Source organism: Antedon bifida, chromosome 1, assembly GCF_963402885.1.
Source record: "Antedon bifida chromosome 1, ecAntBifi1.1, whole genome shotgun sequence".
In the NCBI taxonomy this organism is placed as follows: Eukaryota; Metazoa; Echinodermata; class Crinoidea; order Comatulida; family Antedonidae; genus Antedon; species Antedon bifida.
In genome coordinates, this window is record NC_136226.1 from 27387717 (window position 1) to 27415125 (window position 27409).

The window sequence follows — 27409 nt, forward strand, 5'->3', positions numbered from 1 at the left end:
GTTCCGTGTGAACGACAGGTATTAGTCCTACATTGTCCTGTGGTTCATATATCCTTTAAAAATTGTGAAATTTATCATTTAACAATTGAAAGTAAATACAAGTACTGTAACCTGTAATGAAATATAAATTTAAGAATGGATTTGTATTATTATTATAGTCAACACGAAGAAAAACAAAATTCCATGTACTTTCAAATAATTGTAATTGTGAAATAAGTTCTTCATGCATTATTATTTTAACAAACAAAACATACTATTAAATGTTACTGTCTGTACTATTTAAAAAATTCTCCAAATTGTGGATTAATTTAATATAAAAAGGCTAAATAGAACGAAAGATGGGCATCAGCCATATTCTGCAAATTTTGCTTATAAATTGATCGTTAACCCGTTTCTTGGAATATAGCACTCCTTCATTTAATGATAACTGTGTGCATATAGCCTAATATTGTTAAACATTCGTAACAGCTTCCATAATTTCGAATCGACTTGAATTATTTTGTTCATGCCATTATTCAACACTCACAAGACAAAAGCCGTTCAAAACAATGTGATTATTGACGATAGTGTTTCACGTTTTCAAAATTAAAAAGGTGTTTAATCAAATCGGTATTTCGACACTGTCAAAAGACACGTTTAATGAAGCTCCAGTTAACCCCACCACCTAAATAAAAAAAAAGAAACAGACTTTTGTTTTCAAGCATTGCCCGTGATGGTGAATACAAAGAGAGATACAGTACTCTTCTTTATTAAGGGATGGTGAATTTGTATCGGGCCTAACCTTCTATCTCCCATGCTTGTGATGAGACGACTTTTCAACAGTCTCCCAATTTTCAACAGATTATCGACGTCCCACTTCTAAATAAATCACTTTTCAGTCTGGAGTACGCCCTCTGGCCTTCGGCTTATACAAACTCTCTCTGCTTTCATTCGACCAAAGATAGTGTAGTAGTAGTAGTAGTAGTAGTAGTAGTAGTATTGACTACTACTACACTATCCTTGATTCAACCACAGAACTTATAACAACTGTTATAAGTTCTTTGATTTGATCATTCGACACATACCCCCTATACCATACTCTCCGTAGGAACCAAATATACTATAGCGCCACGTGGGGCTATACCGTACGATTGATCTTTGGTAGGAACGCTTCCTCTGCTGGAGGTAGGAGGACCTAGCATTTTTGGCCGGTTGGAATTTGATGTTTATTTTAATGTTTTAATTACATCTGAACAATATAAATAATCGCGGATTGTAAATGTTTCAAAGAATACACAATTAAAAGTTTATCGAAACTATTTTATATTCATTTTGTCTATCTATAGGCTAGCTTATAGATACAGTAGGCCTAATTAGCCTACTAATAATACTATAACTAAGGTCTTCCTAGCCTAGCATACCCTGGGCCAAGAGGCTAAGTAGGCCTTCCTTAGGCCCTAGAACTAGCCTAGTCAGTAATAATAGGCCTATAAGCCCTAGTACCCTTGATATCTAAAAACTAAGCCTAGACTAGGCATCATCCCAATTGTAAAATAAATTCATAAATTATTTAATATTATCTTTTTAAATCATCAAATTCAAGGGTACAACAAGTAGTATTATATTTATAATGAAATATAATTACAGTATGTAAAACATACTAAGAGTCTTATAAGAGTGAGTATAAACTTTGTTGGTTACTAAAAATATAATATTTTTTTGAAAGAAATTAAAAGTACAAGTAGTATTATAATAAAATATAAATTCATGAATGGCGACTTAATGTAATGGTATTATTGTGAAAGCATAACCAATTAATACAAATTTAGACTTCCTACACTTCAAGAATTGTGTATTGAATTTCATGTACATTATTAATAATTTAAATCTCTCAAATAATTTTGATCATTTTAAAATACCTTCACATAGATTATTATTAATATTATGTAAAAAAAAAATATTTATAAAAGAAATGATTGTACACATTATTTAAATAGAAAATCAATCTTACAACTTTTAAATGTCTTTTTGAATATTTTAGATAATCTTGGAAAATGAATTTTAGATAATTGTCCAATTTGTAAAATAAGTTAATACAGTACTATAGTAACATGTACCTATAACATGATAGTAGTACAAAACAGGTACAGGATGTACTGTAACTTGACAAAACAATGTGATTATTGACGATAGTGTTTCACGTTTTCAAAATTAAAAAGGTGTTTAATCAAATCGGTATTTCGACACTGTCAAAAGACACGTTTAATGAAGCTCCAGTTAACCCCACCACCTAAATAAAAAAAAAGAAACAGACTTTTGTTTTCAAGCATTGCCCGTGATGGTGAATACAAAGAGAGATACAGTACTCTTCTTTATTAAGGGATGGTGAATTTGTATCGGGCCTAACCTTCTATCTCCCATGCTTGTGATGAGACGACTTTTCAACAGTCTCCCAATTTTCAACAGATTATCGACGTCCCACTTCTAAATAAATCACTTTTCAGTCTGGAGTACGCCCTCTGGCCTTCGGCTTATACAAACTCTCTCTGCTTTCATTCGACCAAAGATAGTGTAGTAGTAGTAGTAGTAGTAGTAGTAGTAGTATTGACTACTACTACACTATCCTTGATTCAACCACAGAACTTATAACAACTGTTATAAGTTCTTTGATTTGATCATTCGACACATACCCCCTATACCATACTCTCCGTAGGAACCAAATATACTATAGCGCCACGTGGGGCTATACCGTACGATTGATCTTTGGTAGGAACGCTTCCTCTGCTGGAGGTAGGAGGACCTAGCATTTTTGGCCGGTTGGAATTTGATGTTTATTTTAATGTTTTAATTACATCTGAACAATATAAATAATCGCGGATTGTAAATGTTTCAAAGAATACACAATTAAAAGTTTATCGAAACTATTTTATATTCATTTTGTCTATCTATAGGCTAGCTTATAGATACAGTAGGCCTAACTAGCCTACTAATAATACTATAACTAAGGTCTTCCTAGCCTAGCATACCCTGGGCCAAGAGGCTAGGTAGGCCTTCCTTAGGCCCTAGAACTAGCCTAGTCAGTAATAATAGGCCTATAAGCCCTAGTACCCTTGATATCTAAAAACTAAGCCTAGACTAGGCATCATCCCAATTGTAAAATAAATTCATAAATTATTTAATATTATCTTTTTAAATCATCAAATTCAAGGGTACAACAAGTAGTATTATATTTATAATGAAATATAATTACAGTATGTAAAACATACTAAGAGTCTTATAAGAGTGAGTATAAACTTTGTTGGTTACTAAAAATATAATATTTTTTTGAAAGAAATTAAAAGTACAAGTAGTATTATAATAAAATATAAATTCATGAATGGCGACTTAATGTAATGGTATTATTGTGAAAGCATAACCAATTAATACAAATTTAGACTTCCTACACTTCAAGAATTGTGTATTGAATTTCATGTACATTATTAATAATTTAAATCTCTCAAATAATTTTGATCATTTTAAAATACCTTCACATAGATTATTATTAATATTATGTAAAAAAAAAATATTTATAAAAGAAATGATTGTACACATTATTTAAATAGAAAATCAATCTTACAACTTTTAAATGTCTTTTTGAATATTTTAGATAATCTTGGAAAATGAATTTTAGATAATTGTCCAATTTGTAAAATAAGTTAATACAGTACTATAGTAACATGTACCTATAACATGATAGTAGTACAAAACAGGTACAGGATGTACTGTAACTTGATGACAGTAAATAGCAATCTTTTTGTCAATAAATAACAGAGCTGGTAATTTAAACAATGCATTAATATTCAGACATTATTTATGTAAATTTACTAATGAATCTTAATACTTTTTTTTACAGCAAATTATTTGAGCAAGTATAAACTTTAATTGTCTAATTGTTTACTAAATTCAAAATACAAAATATATTACAATGTAAAAGTAGTATAATGAAATAAATGAATGAATCGACTTGCAAATTATAGTTAAAACAAAGCATAATAAAAACAAAATTTCATTTAGAAACTTCCTATAACTCAGGAAGTGTGTATTGAATTGCATATACTGTATTAATCTTTCAAATAATTGTAAAAATAAATTCATAATTATTAAAATCATAATTCATAATTTTTAAAAAAATATATAAAAACAAAAGTTATACTACAACAACTTTTTACTGTTTTATTTTAAGTATTTGGAATAATTGACTGTATACATTACAAAATGAATTAATATATAGATTTTTGTCTAAATAAAAACAATTTTTTTTAAAATTGCTATTATACATTTTTAAATTATAAGAGAATCAAACGATTTTAGCATAGTGAAAGAAAAAATGACAATAAATTGCAGTCTAGTTGTCAATAAATAATAGAGCAGGTAGTTAAACAATGCAGAACTATTCAGACATTATTTATGTAAACATACTAATGAATCTTAATACTTTTTTACAGAGAAGAGAGAATAAAAATAAGAAAGTAAGTATAAACTTGCACAATCTATTGTTAACTAGTGTGACATTTATTACAAAACAATTGAAAGTACAAGTAGTTTAATGAAATAGAAATGCATAAATGGATTTGCATATTTTGGTCAAGACGAAGCATATCAAAATCAGAATTTCATTTAGGCACTTCCTACACCTCAAGAATTGTGTATTGAATTTCATGTAACTGATTTATTTTTAATTTCATAATGAAATGTAAAATGACGGAATTTCATAATTATTAATGGTCAAGACAAATAATAACAAAATCAAAATTTATTTTAGACATTACACCTCAAGAATTTTGTATTGAATTTCAAGTAACTTTATTAATGTTAATCTTTTAAATAAGTGTAATAATTTTAAAATAAATTCATAAATTAATATGTACAATTATCTTTTTTTAAATCATAAAAAAACAAGGGTTTAACTTTCAGTCTATATGACTATTTAATTGTTAAAGTGTGAAATTTATTACCTAACACTTAAAATTGCAATTAGTAGGAATGGCCTTGCAATTATGGTTACAACAAAGCATAACAAAATCAACATTTAATCTTTTAAATAATTGTAATAATTGTAAAATAAATTCATAAATTATTATTTATTATTATATTTTTAAATCATAACAAATCAAGGATTTCAGCCTATATGACTCACTATTGCAAGAACAAGAAAAAAATAAAGATTAAACTTACTAAAATATGATAAGTGAAACCAAAAAATTGACAATACATAAGCAGTCTGGTTGTCAATAAATAACAGATCAGGTAGTTTAAACAATGCAGAGCTATTCACAGGCATTATTTATTTAAACATACTAATGAATCTTAAAATACTTTTATTTTACAGTGAACTGTTAGATAAAGTATAAACTATTATAATTAATTGTAAATTTTATAAACTATTATTATGGTCAGGACAAAGTATAACCAAATCAAGATTGCATTTAGACACTACAAACACCTAAGGAATTGTGCATTGAATTAATCTACTGTATTAATTTGAATCTTTCAAATAATAATCAAATTACAATCATTTTTTTAAATAAAAAAAAGGTACTTTAATAGTTGCTTTGAAAATTATTGTTTGAATGGTACTGAAACTTATTAAATCAAAGGAAAATCAAAGGGTTTTCAGTGTGTCTGACTCACTATTGTCAAAATAAATTGTGTATTTAAGTTTATGTGAACTGTATTAATTTGAGTCTTTCAAATGTAATAATTGAAAAAATGAATGAATCATTATTTTAACAAAAAAAATTTTAAAAAATGATACTACAACTTTTTTCTCTGTTAATTTATGTATTTGAAATAATTGTATAAATTACAAATTGAGTTAATGAATAGAGTTTGTCCAAACAAACACAATATTTTGTTTAATATTGTTACTATAAAACTTGTTAAATACCCCTTTTTCAGCCTATGACACACTATTGCCAAAATAATAAAAAGATTGAACTTATTATGATACGTTGTGGTTAAAGATATGGTATCCTAACTTCTGTTTGCTAAAAGTATGGTAAAATTGCATTTAGTCAAAATCAGACAATGGGATGCTGGTATGTGTGTGATGTCATCATAAGGAGTTTGGATTTTTTTTTCATATTGCAAACAGTAATAATTATATAATGAGTAAGAGAAGAAAATAACAATACACAAACCGTCTGATTGACAATAAATAATAGAGCAGATAATTTAAACAATGCAGAAACTATTCAGACATTATTTATGTAAACATACTAATGAATCTTTAATACTTTTTTTTCTGAAGAATGAAAGTACAAGTAGTAATGAATAAATTGATGAATTGAATTGCATATTATGATCAACACAAGCATATCAAAATTGATTTTAGACACTCACTATACCTCAAGAATTGTATATTGAATTTCATGTAACTTTATTAATTTGAATTTTAAATAATTGTAAAATAAATTCAATAAATTATTATTTAATATTTTCTTTTTAAATCATAAAAAACCAAGGGTTTTTGACTAATGACACTATTGCAAAAATAATAAGAACCAATGTTAACATTTACCACAATGTATAATACATTTTAGAAATTAACAGAACATAATTCATCTAAGAAAATAATATCAAACATTTAAATAGTAAGATGATAATTTAGAGACAATGCCTAATTGTCAATAAACAAAATAGCAAGAAATAAAAAAAACACTAATAACAATATAAACTATTCTGGCAGAAATTATTTGTGTCATACTAATGAAGCTTATATCTTTTTTATAGAGGCACCTCTAACAATGTCAAAGGTTAATAAGTAAAATAATAATATACCAGTACCATTTAATAGTAAATACGGTACTGTATATAGTATAATAAGATGATTAATAAACTTGCATACCAAGACAAAGCATTTACAAATCAAAATTCTTGAAAATTATTGTTAAAAGAATGAAATTAAATTGTATTTTCACTGTTCCCTGGTTAAATTAAAACAAAGCAAACCAAAATCAAAATTGCATTTAGACATTTCCTACACCTCATGAATTGTGTATTGAATTTCATGTACTGCATTAATCTTGCAAATAATTTTAATAATTGGAACACTAAATTCATAATTATTATTTCAACAAAAAAATGTTTACAAATTATAGTACAACTTTTTTACTGTGTTATTTTGGGTATTTAAATTACTGTAGTTGTGTAAATTACAAAATGAGGCTAGACAAAGCATAACAAAGTGAAAAATGTAATTTAGACACTTCCTACCTACATATCGGTAAAAAAAATATTGTACATCATTTTACTGTATTAATTACGATATTTTAAACAATTGTCTAGATTACAAAAATAGGTAATATAGGCCTATTGTAAAATCACAATTAAACTTGCTTGGTTAAAATAAATGAGTAAAATTTAAATTATAGATTGTTATAAAACTAACTCCAAATAACGAGAGGCAAGCCATGATTCAACATTTCAATCTTTATTTGATAATCATCAGATATCATCGTGATGATGATCAAATAAATATAGAAACATTGAATCATGATGATTATTATTATTTAAACAACAAATATGTACAAGGAAATGATTTTACACAATTTTACTGTGTTAACATATTTTAAACAATTTTCTAGATTATAAAAAAGTTAAAATAGACCTAATATTTTCAAGAACAAACAAAATAGTTTATAGATTTATTACTAAAACTTTTTTAAATTGTAAGAAAATAACAAATGTTAAACCTATATTATGACTCACTATTGAAAAAATAAGAAATCAAGATTAAACTTGCTATTACAAAAATTTAGTAAAATAAAACAAATGCAATACATAGCAGTCTGATTGTCAATAGATAATAGAGCAGGTAATGAAAACAATGCAAAACTATTCATACATTATTTATGTAAACATACTAATGAATATTAATACTTCAGGAAAAGGAAAGACTGGCAGAGTAAGTATCAGCTTAATATCTAATTGTTAGATAAAGCATGGAGTAATTATTACTCCATGGATAAAGTGTGAAATGTATTACATAACACTTAGCACAATGAATGGCCAATTATGATTAGCACAAAGCATGAACAAAATTTTATTTATACAGTATTAATAATTTAAATCTATCAAATAATTATAATTATAAAATACCTTCATAGATTGTTATTATTTAAGCAAAATATATTTACAAAGAAATGATTTTACAGCATTTTACTGTGTTATGATATTTTAGGCCTAATATTTGTCTAAACAAACAAAATATTTGTAAAGATTTTATACTAAAACTCTTTTAACTTTTTTTTATTCTCTTTATTAAACTTGATATTACAAAAATTATATATAAAGATAATAAGAGCAGGTAATGAAAACAATGCAAAACTATTCATACATTATTTATGTAAACATACTAATGAATATAAATACTACTTTACAGACAGCGAGAGTATCACCTTAATATAATTATGATTAGATAAAGTGTGAAATTTATTATCTAACACTTAAAATTGCAAGTAATAACTAAAGGCCTTATGGTTACCACAAAGCATAACAAAATCAAAATTGCATTTACACATACTTCATGCACCCCAGGAATTGTGGGTGAAATTTCATGTTCTGTATTATATTAAATCTTTCAAATAATTGTACTAATTGTAAAATAAGTTCATAGATTAATAATTAAACAATAACAAAATTATTAAAAATATTTATTTACAAAAAAAATAAATCTTACAACTTTTGACTGTATTTTTTATCCACATAAAGCAAAACAGAATCAAAATTGCATTTAGACACATTCTACACCCCAGAAAGTGTGTATTGAATGTCATGTACTGTATTAATTTTAATCTTTCAAATAGTTATAAAAAAAATTCATAAGTTATTATTTAAACAAAAATATTTATTTACCCAAAAAAGGATACAACTTTTTACTCTATTTATTTGGTTATTTTAAATTATTGTCTAAATTACAAAATAAGTTAATATAACAGATCTTTGTTTATATATATATTGTTATTATATTCAGAATCAAAATAAATATTATTACTGTTAATTATAACTTTTTAAATGATAAGAATATCAAGATATTTTAGACTAAATGACCTGCTATTGCAAAATAATAACACAAATAAATATTAAACTTACTATAATTAGCAGTATGGTTGTTAATTATATAGAGCAAGTAATTGAAACAATGCATAACTATTCATTCAGACATTATTCATGTAAACATACTAATGAATTAATACTTTTTGTAAAGAAAAAACATAAACTTTATCTAATTATTTACTAAAATGTGAAATATATTCCAAAGTACAAAAGTAACATTATGAAATATAAATTCATGAATGTACTAGCATATTACTGTATGGTCAAAGTGGCAAATATTTCCTACACCTCAGTGTAGGCCTATTTAATTTCATTTGCAATTTTTTACTGTATTAATTTGGATATTTTATTTAGATATTTCTTCAAAATATAAAATAATTTTTATTGTATATTTTAAATTTTTAAAAATTTAAATAAGTTTATACATTTAAGCCACAAATAATATGTATACTACAAAAATGGTAGTCCTAGTCTACTACAACTTTTCTAATATTTCAAATACAGTAATTGTCCAAATTGTAAAATCAATTAATATTATAGATTGTCTTTAAACACATTTTCCTAAAACTTGTTTTAAATACAATTTTCAGCCTTAATACCTTAGTTTTTGGAAATAATTACAAAATGTATATTGTATGCAGTGTCAGAAAATATTTTATTATATATCACTTCAAAGTACAGTAGTGTAATGTAATGTGCATAATGAATGAACTAATACAAACCAAAGCATACATAAAGTAAACAATTATTAAAAATAAGCAAGAACAATATTTATATTTTAAATATAAATAATATAACATTAACATTATTTATTCATCCGCCGGGACCTGGGATGCATTTATCACAAATAACTTGATTTCGCGAGAAAATTTGCTTCCAAATACTTCCCACGATGCTTCGCGCACACTATTTGAGATAAACCTTATTGGCCCATGTTGCAAGACCTTAAAATGTCTTGCTAAATGTCATTGTGTGGTGTTTGCTGAATGTTTACAAGATTTAAACTAAATACTGTATTTATTATACCAATTAAGCCTACCGCAGTTATTTGAATAATCATTATTTGAAATCTGCACCTTCTAATACACCCCACCACATATATTTATACACACAATATTGTATAACAACACAAACACAATTCTATTTTTGTATTAGAATTCATTGACTGCTATATCTACAATTTACCAAGCATTTTGAAAAATTGTTTACAGTATTTATCAATTCTTGATTATATTAATTATATTCTTGTATTTGTTCATATCTAGAGGAATTTAATTTATTATGAATCTTACCATATTACAAAACAAACGTCTCCCTTGAATTCCGAGATTCATCGTCTACACACTTACTAAAGAGTGAGTGAGCCAAGTAGCTCCCCGGCTTAGACACGCAGCCCAGATACATTTGGTTAGATGAACTAGGTACTGTACCAATATCTCACTATGTGAGTGTGTAGGGGGTTACCTGAAGTCAAAGAAAAGGAGTCTGCCGGGTACCTCCCGCTGCGTATAGACCCAAAGGACCACAAAAGGTCCTTAAAAAATGGTACCAGATAGACGAGAGAGATACCACCTAATTTTACCATCATGAGATGCCCATTGACAACCTCATACCGAATTCACAAACAGCAGACATTTTATCCACTGCAATAGGCCCGCCAGACCCTCCCCTCCATAGCATAAATGAGTTCGTGCAATACTAAATGGGTAACGACAGACTAATTGTCAGCTGCGCTGTAAGTACCAGACACCTTAAAGTTTGACTAGAGACCCTCTCTTTCCCCCTAACTAATGTAGGCTATCTTATATTTAGATACCACCAGCAACCAATATCATATCAAGCACATCGTTATACACTTGGTCCTGACAGACCCTGCTAAAGTTTGACTAGAGACATCCCTCACCCATCCAGTCCCCCTCCCCCATCCAGTCCCCCTCCCCCATCCAGTCCCCCTCCCCCATCTAGCTATCTTAGATGTTGTAGATATCTCACAAGCAAACATCATATGAACTGGCACATTGTAATGATACAAAATGCCTTATTACAGACCACCTATGCACACCCTTGGTCCTGAAAAATCCTGCTAAATATAAAGTAGAGACCTCCTTACCCCAAGTAGCCTATAAATAATTGCAGATACCACCAGCAACCAATGTTATATGATCTAGAAAATTATAAGGAATACTAAATGGCGTATTACAGACCATATATACACTGCCTTGGTCGTGGCAGACCCAGGAGTGGAGTTGTGGCTTGGTGGTTATGATGCTTGGCTACCACTCTAAGGGTCCTGGGTTCAAGTCCCGTCACATGTCAGGATTTTTTCTAAGGACCAAATTACTCCACTCCCAAAGACTTGTAATAAGACTTTGTTTATGTAGAGCATCTTGTGTATATGTTTGTCTTGTGAACTTCTGAGGGTCCCTAATGATCAGCAATAGCTGGATGGATCACCCTCATTAAATATGGTTAAAAAAAAAAAAAAAAAAAAAAAAAAAAAAAACCTTGTTCATTTGGCATTATTTCTGAGAGGTATCTCACTCATCTATGCTATCCCCATTTATTAGGGGGGGGGGTCTGGCAGGCCTAGTGAAGCGGATGGAATGTCTGTCGTTTGTGAATTTGGTATTAATATTATTATTGACTTTAGGTAACCCTCTACACCATCATATAGTTAGATATTTGTAATTAGTGTGTGACATTTATTATAAAACACTTGAAAGTACAAGTAGTATTTAATGAAATAGAAATTCATAAATAGACTTGCATATTTTGGTCAAGTTGAAGTATATCAAAATAAAAATTTAAATGAATCTTTTAAATAATTTTTAAATCATAACAAATCAAGGGTTTTTGACTAAATGATTCACTATTGCAAAAATATTAGGAATTAACGTTAATTTATTACAATGTTTAATACATTTTGGAAATAAACAGAACTTAATTCATCTAAGAAATAAATAAAATCAAACATATCATATAATTATAATAGTATGATGATAATTTAAAGACAATGCCTAATATTCAATAAATAAAAAATCACTAATTTAAAATATTCATAAATTATTTGTGTTAAACATACTAAGGAAGCGTATATATTGTTTACAGAGACACCTCAGAAAAGTACATATAAACAGTTTAAAGGTTAATAATTAAAATCATAATATACCAGTACCATGTACTATATTAGTAAATATGGTATGTAGTATAATAAGATGATGAATAAACTTGCATGTTATGACCAAGACAAAGCATTAACAAAATGCATTTAGACCTTAGTGCCTCACTATTATGTCTCTGTCACAGTTTGTCACAACTCATCCATTGCAGCGCATATGTATTTTAAAAATAATTCATGTTTGTTAAAATTAAAATGATTTTAAAGATGCAACACATAACTTTTGTATACAGTAATAATGATAATGAGTAAGAGAAGAAAATAACAATACACAAACCGTCTGATTGACAATAAATAATAGAGCAGATAATTTAAAAAATGCAGAACTATATTCAGACATTTTTTATGTAAACATATTAATTAACCTTTAATTCTTTTTTTTAAAAAACAGCTAAAAATGTAATATTTATTTCAAAGCAATTACAAGTACAAGTAGTATAATGAATTATAAATTCATGAATAGACTTATATATTATTATTGTCAAGACAAAGCAAAACCAAATAAAAATTGCATTTAGACCTCAAGAATATTTGTATTGAAATTCATTAATAATTCAAATTCATTAATAATTCAAATGTCTCTCTAAATAAATATGATCATTTTAAAATACATTTATAGATTGTTATTATTTAAACAAAGAATATTTACAAAGAAATGATTGTACAGCATTACAGATATTTTAAACAATTGTTTGATGACAATAATTAGCATTCTGGTTGTCAATAAATAGAGAATATAAGTTTAACAATGCAGAACTATTCAGACATCATTTATGTAAACATATTATTTTTTAACAAGCAATATTTGAAAAATGGTACTATAACTGTGCGTTAATTTCTAAAAAATAGATTATTGTGTCCAAACAAATTTTTTTGTTACTAACGTGTTTAAATCATATTGTATAATGTAATGTGCATAATGAATGGACTTAATACATTTAAAAAAATGAACTGGCACATTGTAACAAAATGAAGTAACATAATAGATTTTTGTCCAAACAAACAAAATATGTATTTTTAAAGATAAAATGACAATACATAGCATCTGGTTGTAATCAATAATATGGCAGGTCATTTAAACAATGCAGACATTATTTATGTAAACATACTAATGAATCTTAATTCAGAATTGAAAAGACAAGATGAGTAAGTATAAACTTGAACTATCTATTGTTAACTAAAGTGTGACATCTATTACAAAACAATTGACTAATACAATTAGTATAATGAAATAGAAATTCATGAATGGACTTGCATATTTTGGTCAAGTTGAAGCATATCAAAATCAAAAGTTTATTGAATCATTTAAATAATTGTAAAATAAATAAAATGATATTATTATCTTTTTAAATCATAAAAATCAAGTGTTTTTGACTAATTGATTCACTATTGCAAAAATATTAAGAATTAATGTTAATTTATTACAATGTTTAGTACATTTTGGAAACAAAACTTAATTCATCTAAGAAAATAAATAACATTAAACATATCACATAACTATAATAGTATGATGATAATTTAAAGACAATGTCTAATTTTCAATAAATAAACAAGCACGAATGTGCAATACTCGGGGTACAGCGAAAGAAGCTGTAATGACGTCATAAGACCGGATGTAACGTCACATACACATCAATAACCGCACTACCAAATACGGCTATACATTACCATCTTCGAGACGTGATATGGCTGCATCCAGTTCGAAATTAAAAAATCCGGCTCTATAGCTTTGAGGACATGTCCCTGTAGTATAATTCATGCTAAATCCGAGCTCAATACTACCACGAATAAGGGAGGAGTAGTACTTTATCTATAGCGTCCAGTTGGAAGAAGAAGAGGAAAAGATGAGAGAGTCCTAGACTCAGGTACCCCGAGTAATAAAACGAGATATACTCTATATCATATTACGTATACAGTATATTTTACCAAAAAGTTAAAGAAAAATAGGTTTCGTCAGGGCTCAAACCGGGACCTTCTGCGTGTTAAGCAGACTTGACAACCACTACACTACGAAACCTCTTACACTAAAAATGTGGGTTACACAAAGTTTTTTAATCCATTTAAATTACAAATAAATATGGTAATAAGCACAAAGCAAAATAAACGTGTGTAAAAGTGATAATTACCGATTACACAAAATAAGTATTTAAAAAAATTATAAAAATAAGATATACTGTGTATAATTATCATATTGCGTATACAGTACTTTTCACCATAAAGTTTAAAAAAAAACAGCCTTCGCCCGGGCTCAAACCAGGTACCTTCTGCGTGTTAAGCCAACGTGATAACCACTCGCCAAGAAGCCGCATATAACTACATAACGCTGTGGTGTGTGTCACACATTGTGACTTCTTAATTAAACAAATTAATTAACAAAAAAGCATGAATGTGCGATACTCGGGGTACAGTAAATGAAGCTGTAATGACGTCATAAGACGGGATGTGACGTCACATACACATCAATAACCTAACAAATACGGCTATGTACCATCTTCGTGACGTCATATGGCTGCATCCGGTTTGAAATTTAAAAATCCGGCTCAAATAGATTTGAGGACATGTCCCTGTAGTATATTCATGCCAAATCCCAGCCCAATACTACAACTAATAAGAGAGGAGTACTTTAAAAATCGCATTTTTTACTCAATAGTGTCCAGATGGAGGAGGAGGAGAAAATGAGTAAGTCCTAGACTCGGGTACCCCGAGTAATAAAAAATCACTAATTTAAAATATTCAGAATTATTTGTGTTAAACATACTATGGAAGTGTATATCTTGTTTACAGAGACACCTCAGAAAAGTAAATACAAACAGTTAAAAGGTTAATAATTAAAATTATAATATACCAGTACCATGTACTATATTAGTAAATATGGTATGTAGTATAATAAGATGATGAATAAACTTGCATGTTTTGACCAAGACAAAGCATTAACAAAATGCATTTAGACCTTAGTGCCTCACTATTATGTCTCTGTCACAGTTTGTCACAACTCATCCCTTGCATAGGTATATTTTTTGAAAATTAAAACGACTTTAAAGATTCAACACATAACTTTTGTATACAGTAATAATATATAATTACATGAGTAAGAGAAGAAAATAACAATACACAAACCGTCTGATTGACAATAAATAATAGAGCTTAATATAAAAATCGTGTAAAATATCTGTGTCTTAGGCATGTTTTCAATATCTTTAATAAAATGTGTCTGGATTATTTAAGCTCACACTTTACACGTATTAGTGATACGCATGGATACAATACAAGGCACAGTAACACACATTTTAGAGTTCCTCATGGTAATGTACATAATACATTTTAAAAATAAATATAAAATATTGGAATGCACTTCCCATTAATATAAAAAATTGCAATACTTTAAATAGTTTTAAATATAATGTAAAATCACTTTTATCTGAAAGAATACCTGTGTAACAGTTATGTACAGTTTTTTTATATATTTTTAACTTTAGGCAATTGTATTAGGTGCAATTAAACGTTTAAACATTGCAATATTTTAACTAAATTTTAAATATGTAAAATCACATTTTATCAAAACATTGCAATATTTTAACTAAATTTTAAATATGTGAAATCACATTTTATCAAAATACCTGTGTAATCCTTCATATTATGTTTACTGTACAATTTGTTAACCTTTTAGTAGTCATTGGGCGCTTTAAGTGCAATTATCAGTGTTATTTTTATGTCTGAGGACCCCAATGGAAATAAGTTTACTTTTAAACTTTCTTGGGTTATTCCTCGGTTCGTTCTATTAATATTGTTATCTTTTCTTATGTTGTCTTTGTATTTTTGAGTGAACAGAATAAAACTGAACTGAACTGATATATATTATTATTGTCAAGACAAAGCAAAACCAAATAAAAATTGCATTTAAACACCTCAAGAATGTTTGTATTGAAATTCATTAATAATTCAAATCTCTCAAATAATTATGATCATTTTAAAATACATTCATAGATTGTTATTATTTAAACAAAAAATATTTACAAAAGAAATTATTGTACAGCATTTTACTGTGTTACGATATTTTAAACAATGGTTTAAATTACAAAAAAAGTTAATATATCATGTCCATAAGGAATTACGAATTTGTAAGTTACATCCTCCGAAAATTAAATATGCTCGCCGCGCCATGTTATGTCTGTTGGTTACACTTCAATGCACATCATTGTTTGTCATCGATCGATGAATGTATTCCTCGCCATATCGTTAAGAAGAAAACTGCGTGAAATTTTATGTACTGTATTAATTTGAATCATTGTATTAATATTAATAATAAATACATAAATTATCATTTATACAAAAAATATGTGCAAAAAAATTATACTATAACTGTGTTAATTTGGTTATAATTGTAGGCCTATAAATTAAAACAATAAGTTAATATAATAGATTTTTGTCCAAACATTTTTTTAAAGATTGATACTATAAGTTTTTAAATCATAATAAAATCAAGAGCGTTCAGCATAAATAACTCACTATTGCCAACATAACAAGAACAAATATTAAACGTTAATAATATAATAATGTTTCCTTTAGACACTTTCTACATCTGTGAATTTTATTACAACAAACTATTATAATGAAATATAAATTAAATGGACTTGCATATTATAATCAACACAAAGCATAACAGAATCAAAATTGCATTTCCTACTCCTCAGGAATTGTGTAATGAATTTCATGGACTGTAATAATTTGAATATTTCAAATAATTGTAAAATAAATTTATAAGTTATTATTTAAACAAAAATATTTATTTACCCCAAAAAATGATAAAACTTTTTACTCTATTTATTTGGTTATTTTAAATTACAAAATAAAGTTAATATAATAGATCATTTTTATATTTTTTGTTATTATTATTACTATATAACTGTTGAAATCAAGAGATTTTAGCCTAAATGACTCACTATTGCAAAAATAATAACAAACTAGAGGGTACTCCGAGAGTACAAACCTCCGCCTACTGTAAAATTCCCCTACATAAAATGCCCCCTAAATATTTTTTTTTACATTTTTTTTTATTAGTTCTAAGTGTAAATATGTTAACTGCTCACTACAAAGTTGTGGATGACAGTGTGGTGTAATGGTTATGTATCCTGCCTCTCACAGTTGAGATCGCTGGTTCAAGTCCCACTGAGGTTTTTTTTTTTTATTTTTTTTTATTTATTTTTTTTTTTTTTTGTGGACCTTGATCTTTAACCCTGACCCTTCAACATTTAACCACAATTATATGATGTGTCATTGATCATTGTGGCTAAGTTTGGTGAGAATCGGATAAAAACTGTGGTCTCTAGGCAGTAAAATAGTTTTTTGTTAGTTGTGACCTTGACCTATGACCTTTTCCCCTCAAATTCGAACTCGTCCGAGCTTTTGGGGCATAGATCATTGTTGCCAAATTTAGTGAGAATCGGATAAAAACTGTGGCCTCCAGGCTGTTCACAGACACACAAACACACACACAAACATACAGGGGTGAAAACATAACCTCCTTGGCGGAGGTAATAAAAGATTAAACTTACTATTGTGAGTGAAAAAAGTAACAATAAATAACATTCTGGTCGTCAATAAATAGAGAAGATAAGTTTAACAATGCAGAACTATTAGTCAGACATCATTTATGTAAATATACTATTTTAGCAAACAATATTTGAAAAATGATACTATAACTGTGTGCTGATTTGGTTATTTGAAATAATTGTATAAATTTCAAAAATATAATAGATTATTGTCCAAACATATTTTTTTTAGATTGTTACTATAAGTGTTTAAATCATATCATATAATGTAATGTGCATAATGAATGTGCAAATTAAAACATTTAAGACCAACCCATAACATAAACTAAACAATTTTGTTAAAAATACGCATTAAGAACAATATTTATATTTTAAATATAGTATAAAATAATTTAAAACTGAAAGCAATAGTATTTTTGATATTGTTTTTAGTTGAAAATAAAATTGAATATTTACACATTACCTTATCTCTTTTATGAGCAGTGCTAAGTTTTTCCAAGTGATAGATGAACTTTCAAGTGGAATTGAAGTGAATGATGTACAGATGCTGAAGGTTGCCCTCTATGACATAATCAGCAATAAACAGGCATTAGAAGCAGCATCAGCTAATAGTTTGTTTAGACTATTATATTCAGAGGGTCACATTGACATGTATAATGTTTTTAATGCTAATTGTGATCTGTTATTTGAAGTATTTGAGTTAACAGGACTTCAAAGACTATCTCAAATATTATCTAAAAAATATCGTAGATGGCGTCAGCTAAACAAAATCACAGGTTACAGACGGATGCTAGTTAAACTTGGCAAATCATTAAATACTCAACAAGTTGAAATCCTTGCGAAGCTTTGTAATATTGAAAAGAGTGATTCTGAAAATGTGTGGAATTTGATTAGCAGATTGACTCAAGGCAAAATTGAAGACACTATAGAATCGTTGACGGCATTTGAAGCGCTTCTGAAGGACAAAAAAGATTTTAATCATGTACTTACTATTGTAAGATCATTTGGTAAGTACCGGTGTCATTTGTAACATCATTATATTTTAGCCAGAAATTTTGTGACCGGTTTCAGTCACAAATATTATCTTTATTTTTTTTATCTAGTATTTAACAAATATAAACAAGTTGTAATTACCATGAACCATGAGAGTATACATAATGTAGACAATTGCATGTAGCTAATTGGCTCTACACTACAATTTCAATGGTGGTGATATTTAATTGTTATAGTAGACCATCAAATATAATATTTACTTTTTTTTTATTTTGTCAGTGCAACAGAAGAAACAAACAGAAAAACTGAATGATGGTGAGTGAACAATTGGTTATGAAATAGTAGTAAATGTTTATATTGAATAAGAAATGGAAAGAAATAGGTCGTAAGTGGGGTTTAATGTGTATAATTGTTTTAATAATTATGGTGATCGATTTGATTGCTATAATAATATTTTTGTTTGTCCAATAATATTACTAAGCGAAACACGTTCTCTTTCTCTCAAAATAGCCAGGTAAGATATCTTTTTTTTTTGTTATGAACAATAAGTGATTTATCATCACGGATAGATAATACAATTTAAATAAACTATATTTGTGTATTCTGACTGTATTTTATATTCTGCTTTACTAACAGTATCGCTTTACAGCAAACTCTCTGCCTTAGACTTTTATCTCTCAAAATTCAAAACCAAAAATATCATACCTATAATCCGGTACTACATGTGTGTTTTCATTATTTTTGTATTTAAAGTTCCTCTTGAGGTGTTGGCAAGAGGTCAGGAAGCGAAGGATGCATTTCTTGATGCCATACAAGAAGGCAGCAAACCTATATACCAAACACGTCTAATGCTTGTAGGACAAGAACGTGTTGGGAAAACCAGTCTAACTAAAGCATTCACTGGTCAACCGTAAGTAGGCCTAATCATTTTTTTTTTTACTTTTATGGGTTCGAGGGAATTAAACATTGATTTTATTGAATTCAATACAAATTTGGCACATTAAAATTTCAAATAACAGCATTCAATTACCGTACACTGTGTACTGCATTAATTATGTACAATCAGAATAATACTTTATAATCAGAATAATACTTTATATTATTATACAAGTATTAATAAATAAAATTATTCTTTGTGTAGTTTAATCATTCATGTTTAGGCGTTATTCTATTCAAAGCCATTAATAATGTTCTATTATAGGAAATTGCTTAAAGAAACAAAATATGATGGATATTGTAATACTGTACAATACTTTTAATAAATACAATTTAAGTAAAACATTGTACATATTGTTATTTTTATTGTGATTTGCTGAATAAATTTATTTGTATTTTATTTCTTCATTTTAAACCTGCCAACTCGGCTGCCCCATGCCTGCCCATTGAAATTTAAATTTGATTGCTTTGTTCCTTATCTGTATTAATTCATAACATTTGTCATTAGCAAACAGGTGTAGGGACTAATTTAAAACCTGAAAAAAATCAGCTTACGAAAAATGTCTGTGAAATGTGATAAATTCAGCTATATTTCCCAACCAACAGTATATGTACAGTATAATAATAGGACTACTGTTAGTTATAGTTAAACAATGTGTTAACAGCATCTTGTGTTCTTACACTATACTGTTAAAAGCTTTAAAAAAAATTATTTTATATTGCATGAACCTATAAGTTAGATATAAGGTTCTGGCATAAATGTATTTAAAGTGTGGTGCCTCAAACATTTATTTAGATTCAATGCTACTGAGGAAGTGACTGATGGAATTGAAGCATCATTGTCATGTACAATTGATGTAAAGCATGTTACTAACTGGAAACCAAGTCAAAATAAAGGTATATTACAGTATAGTACTGGAAATTTGTATTATGAATAATTTTAGTTTGTAAATTGTAAGGGTAAAATAAACCTTAAAATAAAACTTAATATTGACGTAAGTAACCAATAGCAATTGCCAATTACCGTAATTTTTCATCAAGGGTGGATCCAAAGACGGGGTCCACAGAGTCCGGAAACCAATTAGACTATTAGTCTAATTGAGACAATCTCTTATTACTTTAATTGTGTTGTTTTATGGATATAGGCTGGGGGTGCAGGGCTTGCGTACGCAACATTCAAAAAGTCAAAAAGCTCCACTTTTTTAGTCCTCAGGGCCTGACATTTTCAAAATATAAGCAATTTATGAAGACCTGCAGAACTCACTCAGCACCAACCATAGAGCTGATCTTATACTTATCAATTTCGTTTCATATTTTGAAGTATAATAAGTCCAATTTCCTGGAACCTAAAAACTCTATTTTTCAAATTTGTCTTAGTTTCATCCCAACCATGGTGTGCTGGTTCTGTAAACTTATAATTTTGTTAGTGCAATTTCCGGGGACCTAGCGGCTCAGCTATTTTTCAAAATTTTGTTTAACTCAGCCCCAACCATGGTAGAGCTAGTTCTGGAGACTTTTTTCATGTACAAGTGCAATTTCCAAGGACCTATTTTTCAAAAGATTTTAAAATAGCGAAATATACTCAGTCCCGGAAGTGCCTTTTTCTTGTGGGACATCGAAAATAATTAGATCCGCCCAATTCATTAACATTTCATCACTTGTTTACTATTTATAGAAGGAAGTAAAGCAAGGAAAGAAATAGTAAGAACTGTCGCAGACAAAATTGTAAAAGATATTTTGCAGAATAAAAGAGAGAAACAACATGAGGTTAGAGAAATATTCACATATTTAATTTAAATAATACTTGAATAATTATTTTTTTCTTTTTTTTTCTTTTATTACTAAAATATATTTCATAACACGTTCATTTTATACACATTCATTTCTTAACACATTCATTTCTTAGCATATTCATTTCTTTAACACATTTATTTCCTAGCATATTCATTTCTTAACATATTCAATTCTTAGCATATTTATTTCTTAGCATATTCATTACTTAGCATATTTATTTCTTAGCATATTAATGTATTAGCATATTCATTTCTTAGTGTATTCATTTCTTAGCATATTCATTACTTAGCATATTTATTTCTTAGCATAATTTCTTAACATATTATTCATTTCTTAGTGTATTCATTTCTTAGCATATTCATTACTTAGCATATTCATTACTTAGCATATTCATTTCTTAGCATATTCATTTCTTAGCATATTCATTACTTAGCTTATAAATTTCTTAAAATATTCATTTTTTAGTGTATTCATTTCTTAGTGTATTCATTTCTTAACATATCCATTTCTTAATGTATGCATTTTTAGAACATTCATTTCATAACCAATTAATTTCATTTCATCACATATTCATTACACAACACAAGTTTTAAATTAGAATAACTCCCATATATAAATTTGCTGCTGATACATAATTTTGCTTTTGTAATGAAATGACTGTATTCTTAATTACTTTGTTATTTTTTTCTAAGCCAAACAATGCTGCTGTTTCACTCTTAATATTAATTTTAATGGAAAGTAATTTAAAGCAAAAATTTCAACTATTTTTCATAGAATATTAATTGTTATGTCTTTATGCTAAATATTTTAATGTCGATGTTTGCAATATACAGAGGTTAAGAGAAGATGAAAAGAAAAAACAAGAATATGACGAAGTTGGTAGTGTTGCTAAGCCAGAGGAAGCAAATCCAACTTCCCTACATAAAGGCAAGACCTTTTTTGCACCACTATCAATTAAATATCATTACTCAATCATGTTCCATGTTAGTATCTGCTGTTCCTGTAGGTACATACTATCAATACTATCTTATGTTACTTACATCTTATTATATATTGAAATATTTCCTATGTTTAAAAATTAATAATTTACTATGACTCCACCATGTTAACGTGTATTGTTTTTTTTTTTTAATCACAGTTAAATGGTTTCTGACGTAATAATGACAAGATTTTACATAATGTCTTTACCTTTTTTCTTGATAGGGAATAAAGCGGAAAATGTTGAAGTAGAGGAAAAGAAAAAAGAAAAACCTCAGGTTTGAGAATAATTATCAATTCTCTATTTAGTTAACAAAGCTGTATACCAGATGTTTAAACAATTGCTTTTTTTAATACCGCAATTTGGAATCACAAATGTATTATTCAGATTTGTTTTTAGTTTACTGTCAACCATTCCTTTGTAACAGCAAAAAAAGGAAAAAAGTTATGTGAAATGTTTAAAACTGTTTAGGCCTACATCATTCTACGTGGCAACAATTTTGTAATTATGTCATTATAAAGTATGTAGAATGCACTTTTCAGTTTGCTTAAAATTATTCATTTTGAACAAAATAAAAAGTGGGATTATAAGTACAGGAAAGATATGCTCAGTAAAAGGTTGAAAAAATTGCAACAGAATTTTTTTCACCACAATGCATTTCTATAAGGTCCCTATATGAACATACTAAAAGTCTAGAAAAATCCAGGTAGGGGAAATAGGTTTTTTTAAACAAAATGGCCGCCAATGGTGAAAAATGTCTAAAAATGAACAAAAAACATATATTGTATATCTAATTACCATTTGATAGCAGTTTTTATAATGCTTTTTATATTTGTTTAGTGTCAAACATTTAAACTGCAATATACATATTAATTTAAGTGCTATTTAGCAGCAAAAACACACATTTAAGTATCAAGATATCACCAAGGTTATAATAATAGACAACGTAGTCCTATGCATTATAATGCAGGACTACGGTGTCTAATAAAACAGTTCATTTACAATAGAATTATACAATCTTACAATCTATTAATCCATTCATTTTCATTGTCCAGTTATCATCCTCTGTCTATAGGTAGGAATTAAGCATGTGCTGATGCCGTGGTATTCGTCACAAACAGTGGTAACTGATGGTAAATTTGTCATCAATGGACACATCACGCCATTTGTAACTTTCCCCCAGTCTGTGGGTTGAAGAGTATTTTCTATCCACTGCTGTACCATGGTAATATACACGCAGGGAATGACATTTTGCAGCATTTGTTGTTGAGGGGAATAGACTTTATTTCTTGTGCTGTTTTGCTTTTTGCTACTTTCTCCCAGAACATATTCCTCCATAGCGCTACAATGCCAATTCCTCTGATGCGATGGTTTCTTTTTTTTGGAGACGTTTGGTTTTACAGAGTTTGTAAGCATACTACTGCCCAGGTGTTATGACTTTTTAAGACACCTTTTTTTTACCCAAATAGATGGGATGTAGCATCACATCCCTGGATTCCATGTATAAAAAGCAAATTAATTTTTACAGGGCTTCACACCAAGGAAAGACTTTACATGCTCCCCCATCGAGAACATACGGTATTAAATCAATGAATGAAGCAACCGTGACAGAATATTAATTTAAGAGGAAAGAACATATTATTACACATGGGTAAAAATCAGCCATATTCATCAATAGAGAAGCAGTGCACATTCCCTCACATATACTATTTCATCATTGATGGCTTTGTGAGACAGTCATACACAATGCATCATTTGTTGAAAAAGAACCTTGTACTTTTCATGCAGCCCTCTTTTACTCCATTGACTCCATACACACTGCTAGACTACTCAGAAACCTTCATCTCACTGCCCACTGTATGTTATCAATGGGGGAGCACTGCTACATCAAACCTCTTGGCCCGAAACAGCAACATTTCAAGACATTTATTATGTACCATGTATGTTTGTTACGTTATGTGAAGGCAAAGTAAACTCTTGTGTTTAATGGCTAAAATTATGGGCCGTAAGTAAATTTGGTTTAGGAAAAGTTGTTGGTCTTAAAAATCATCACATCACAGTTGGAGTTGTATGTCAAATTCTGTAAACCAAACAGTTTCCAAAAAAAAAGAAAACATTGCATCAGGAATTTGGCATTGGTAGCTATATATGGAGGGAAGTCAATGGAGATTTTAGACAGCCTACTTTTCTTTGAGAAAGTTGCAAAAAGCAAATCTATTCCCTTGCTGCAAAATTTCATTTCGTGAGTCTTTATTGCCAGGTATAGCAGTGGATAGGAAATACTCTTCAACCCACAGACTAGGGATGGAAAGTATTGATGACAAATTTACTACCAGCACCAGAGAAACTATTAAAGTTGATTAGTAAAATGAATTGCAGTTGCAGAAAATATGGTTTGCACTGCTGCTCCACTATTTTTTAAGAATGCCACGGCATCAGCACATGCTCAATTCCCCACCAATAGATGGAGGATGAGATACTGACAAGATGAAAGTGAAATTACCGCATTTATTTGAATAAATGCCCTTGGTGGTTGATTTTTAAAGAGGGTAGTGGGGGCGTGTAATCGTCGTGAGGAGTTTACTCGGAGAGGCGTTTATTTTTGTGGGTGTAATGTGGTAACATGTATAATCAAATAAATACACCCTTTAGATATGAACAAATACAACACCATCATGTCATTCAGTGAATTCTATTACAAATAGAGATGTGTTAAAACACAATATTATGTATAATATGCATGTGGCGGGGCGTACATTCGACGAAATAAATTCAAAATGATGTCCGATGGGGGCAGGGGAGGGGGTGCGGTGGTGTAGGTTATTCAAAATGATGTCTTATGGGTAGCGTTTATCCGAATAAATACGGTAATAGATTGTAGTCCAGTGATGGCGCAAGGATTTTCCCGATAAGGGGACTGGGGGGAGGGGGGAGCACAGCTAGCATCAATGGGAGCGCACCCAGAAGTTCCGACAATATTATACCAGTAAAGTGTAGTTTTAGTCACTTTTAAAACTGAAAATCCTTGAAACAGCACTCAATGGGGTATTGTTTTATATTAGGAAATATCATCATATTGTCTACATATACTCCCGAAAATAGCCAATTGGGGAGAGGGGAGGTGGGGGGGCGGACAGACTCCCTCACCCTTCCCATATGATCTCCCATCCCTATACCCCTCCCCACTGGCACCACCAATGTTGTAATACATTGTTATAACAGTACAAATGTAAATGAACTGATTTATTATTAGACACCGTATATAATCCTATGCATTAAGCATAGGAAGGACTGCGTTTTATATATTATAACAATAGGGATATATCTAGATACTTAAACATTTGGTTTGCGGCCATTTTCTAATTAACAACACTTAAAATAATGTGTATATTGTAGTTCAGATCATCGAAACTGTAAAGAAATATAAAAATCATTGTAAAAACCGCTATAAAGTGGTAATTAGATCTACTATTTATGTTTTTTTGTCCTTTTTTAGGCATTTTCGACATTGGCGGCCATTTTGTTTAAAAAAACCTATTTCCCCTACCTGTATTTTTCTATACTTTTAATATGTTCATATAGGGACCTTATAGAAATGCATTGTGGTGAAATAAATTCTGTTGCAATTTTTTCAACCATATTTCATAGTTTTCCTGTACTTATTATACACATCCTTTAATTATCGATCCCACATTACGAAATCATTATAAAGTCATTATGTAGCAGTTTATTGCATTTGTAAATTTACAATATTTGTTTGTGTTCTGTTTTCTTTGCCTTCTTACATGTATTGTGATTTTAAATTTTATTACTTAGGATTTAAGAAAAATTGGAATACTGAAGGAGGAATATGGAAAGTTTGGTAAGCTTTTATGGAAATTCCATATCAATTGGCAGAAAAAACCCTTATATATTAATTATTTCTTAACAATAAATGTATGTAAAAACATTATAAATAGATGTATCTATAAGAAAATTTGTTACCTCTCATATTTAAAACCTTTTGTAAGTGGACACAGACACTTGTTAAATGTATACTTTATATTTTTTTTTTCGGTAATTAATTCGCTCAAAACAATTTTTTAATGTGAATCAAATTTCTGTAATGGTTCACCAGGTACTAGAAAATATTTTATTAAAATTGAAAAATTGAAAGACCCTGCTGTAAGCAAACGCTTGTTATTATGTTATAAATGTTGTATTATTTGAAATAGGCCTATCAACAAATATTCAAGAAGAGGTATTTAAACGTGTTGAAAACATCCTTAAAAGGAAGAAACGTTACGGACAGAATCAATTGTTAGAGAGTAAAGAGTTACAAGAGACAATTGATGATTTGACTCTCAGCATCTGGGATTTTGCAGGACAAGATCTTTATTACATTACTCATCAGGTAGCCACACATTGACTATTTTGCTTCAAAATAATTGCCCTTATGTGTAACTTGTAACTATTGCTTAGTATATAAATTGACAAGCACAGAAAAAGTTCTAAACATACTGAAAATGAATGAATTAATTTAGAAACGGTAAAGAATCTCTAACCAAGATTCGACCTCGGAACATTCTTCTTAAAAATGCAGATACCCTACCTCATGGTATTGTTAAAATTTGATTGGATATCGACTCTTCAACACCCTCAACGTGGTACAGCAAGTATTTATTTACCACATTTTGTTTTATTTGATTCATTTCTTTTCAATAGATGTTTCTGGTATCTCGTGCTATTTACATCATCTGTTTTAATCTCTGTCATGACCTCAATGCACCATCTAGAGTACAAGTATTTCATAGAGATGATGGAAAAACACAGGTACATACATATTTATGGGTAATCTAGAATATTAACTAATCAATAAGTTATAATATTTGTCCGATAACAAATTTACTTCCAGTGTTTGAATCT

At 28.8% G+C, this 27409-nt stretch overlaps 2 protein-coding genes across 2 annotated transcripts in view; both read left to right on the forward strand.

The window, feature by feature from the left end:
* The window catches only part of LOC144848035 (uncharacterized), a 108505-nt gene that overhangs the window by 75579 nt on the left and 5517 nt on the right, over positions 1-27409 (forward strand). The window lies entirely within an intron of this gene.
* LOC144853677 (uncharacterized) lies at positions 18278-27343 on the forward strand. The gene is made up of 10 exons (XM_078711449.1): positions 18278-18809; positions 19075-19110; positions 19549-19705; positions 20528-20628; positions 21407-21498; positions 22359-22452; positions 22729-22781; positions 26321-26366; positions 26719-26897; positions 27209-27343. Exons 1-10 carry the CDS (start codon positions 18278-18280, stop codon positions 27341-27343), a joined length of 1425 nt encoding a protein of 474 aa, XP_078567575.1.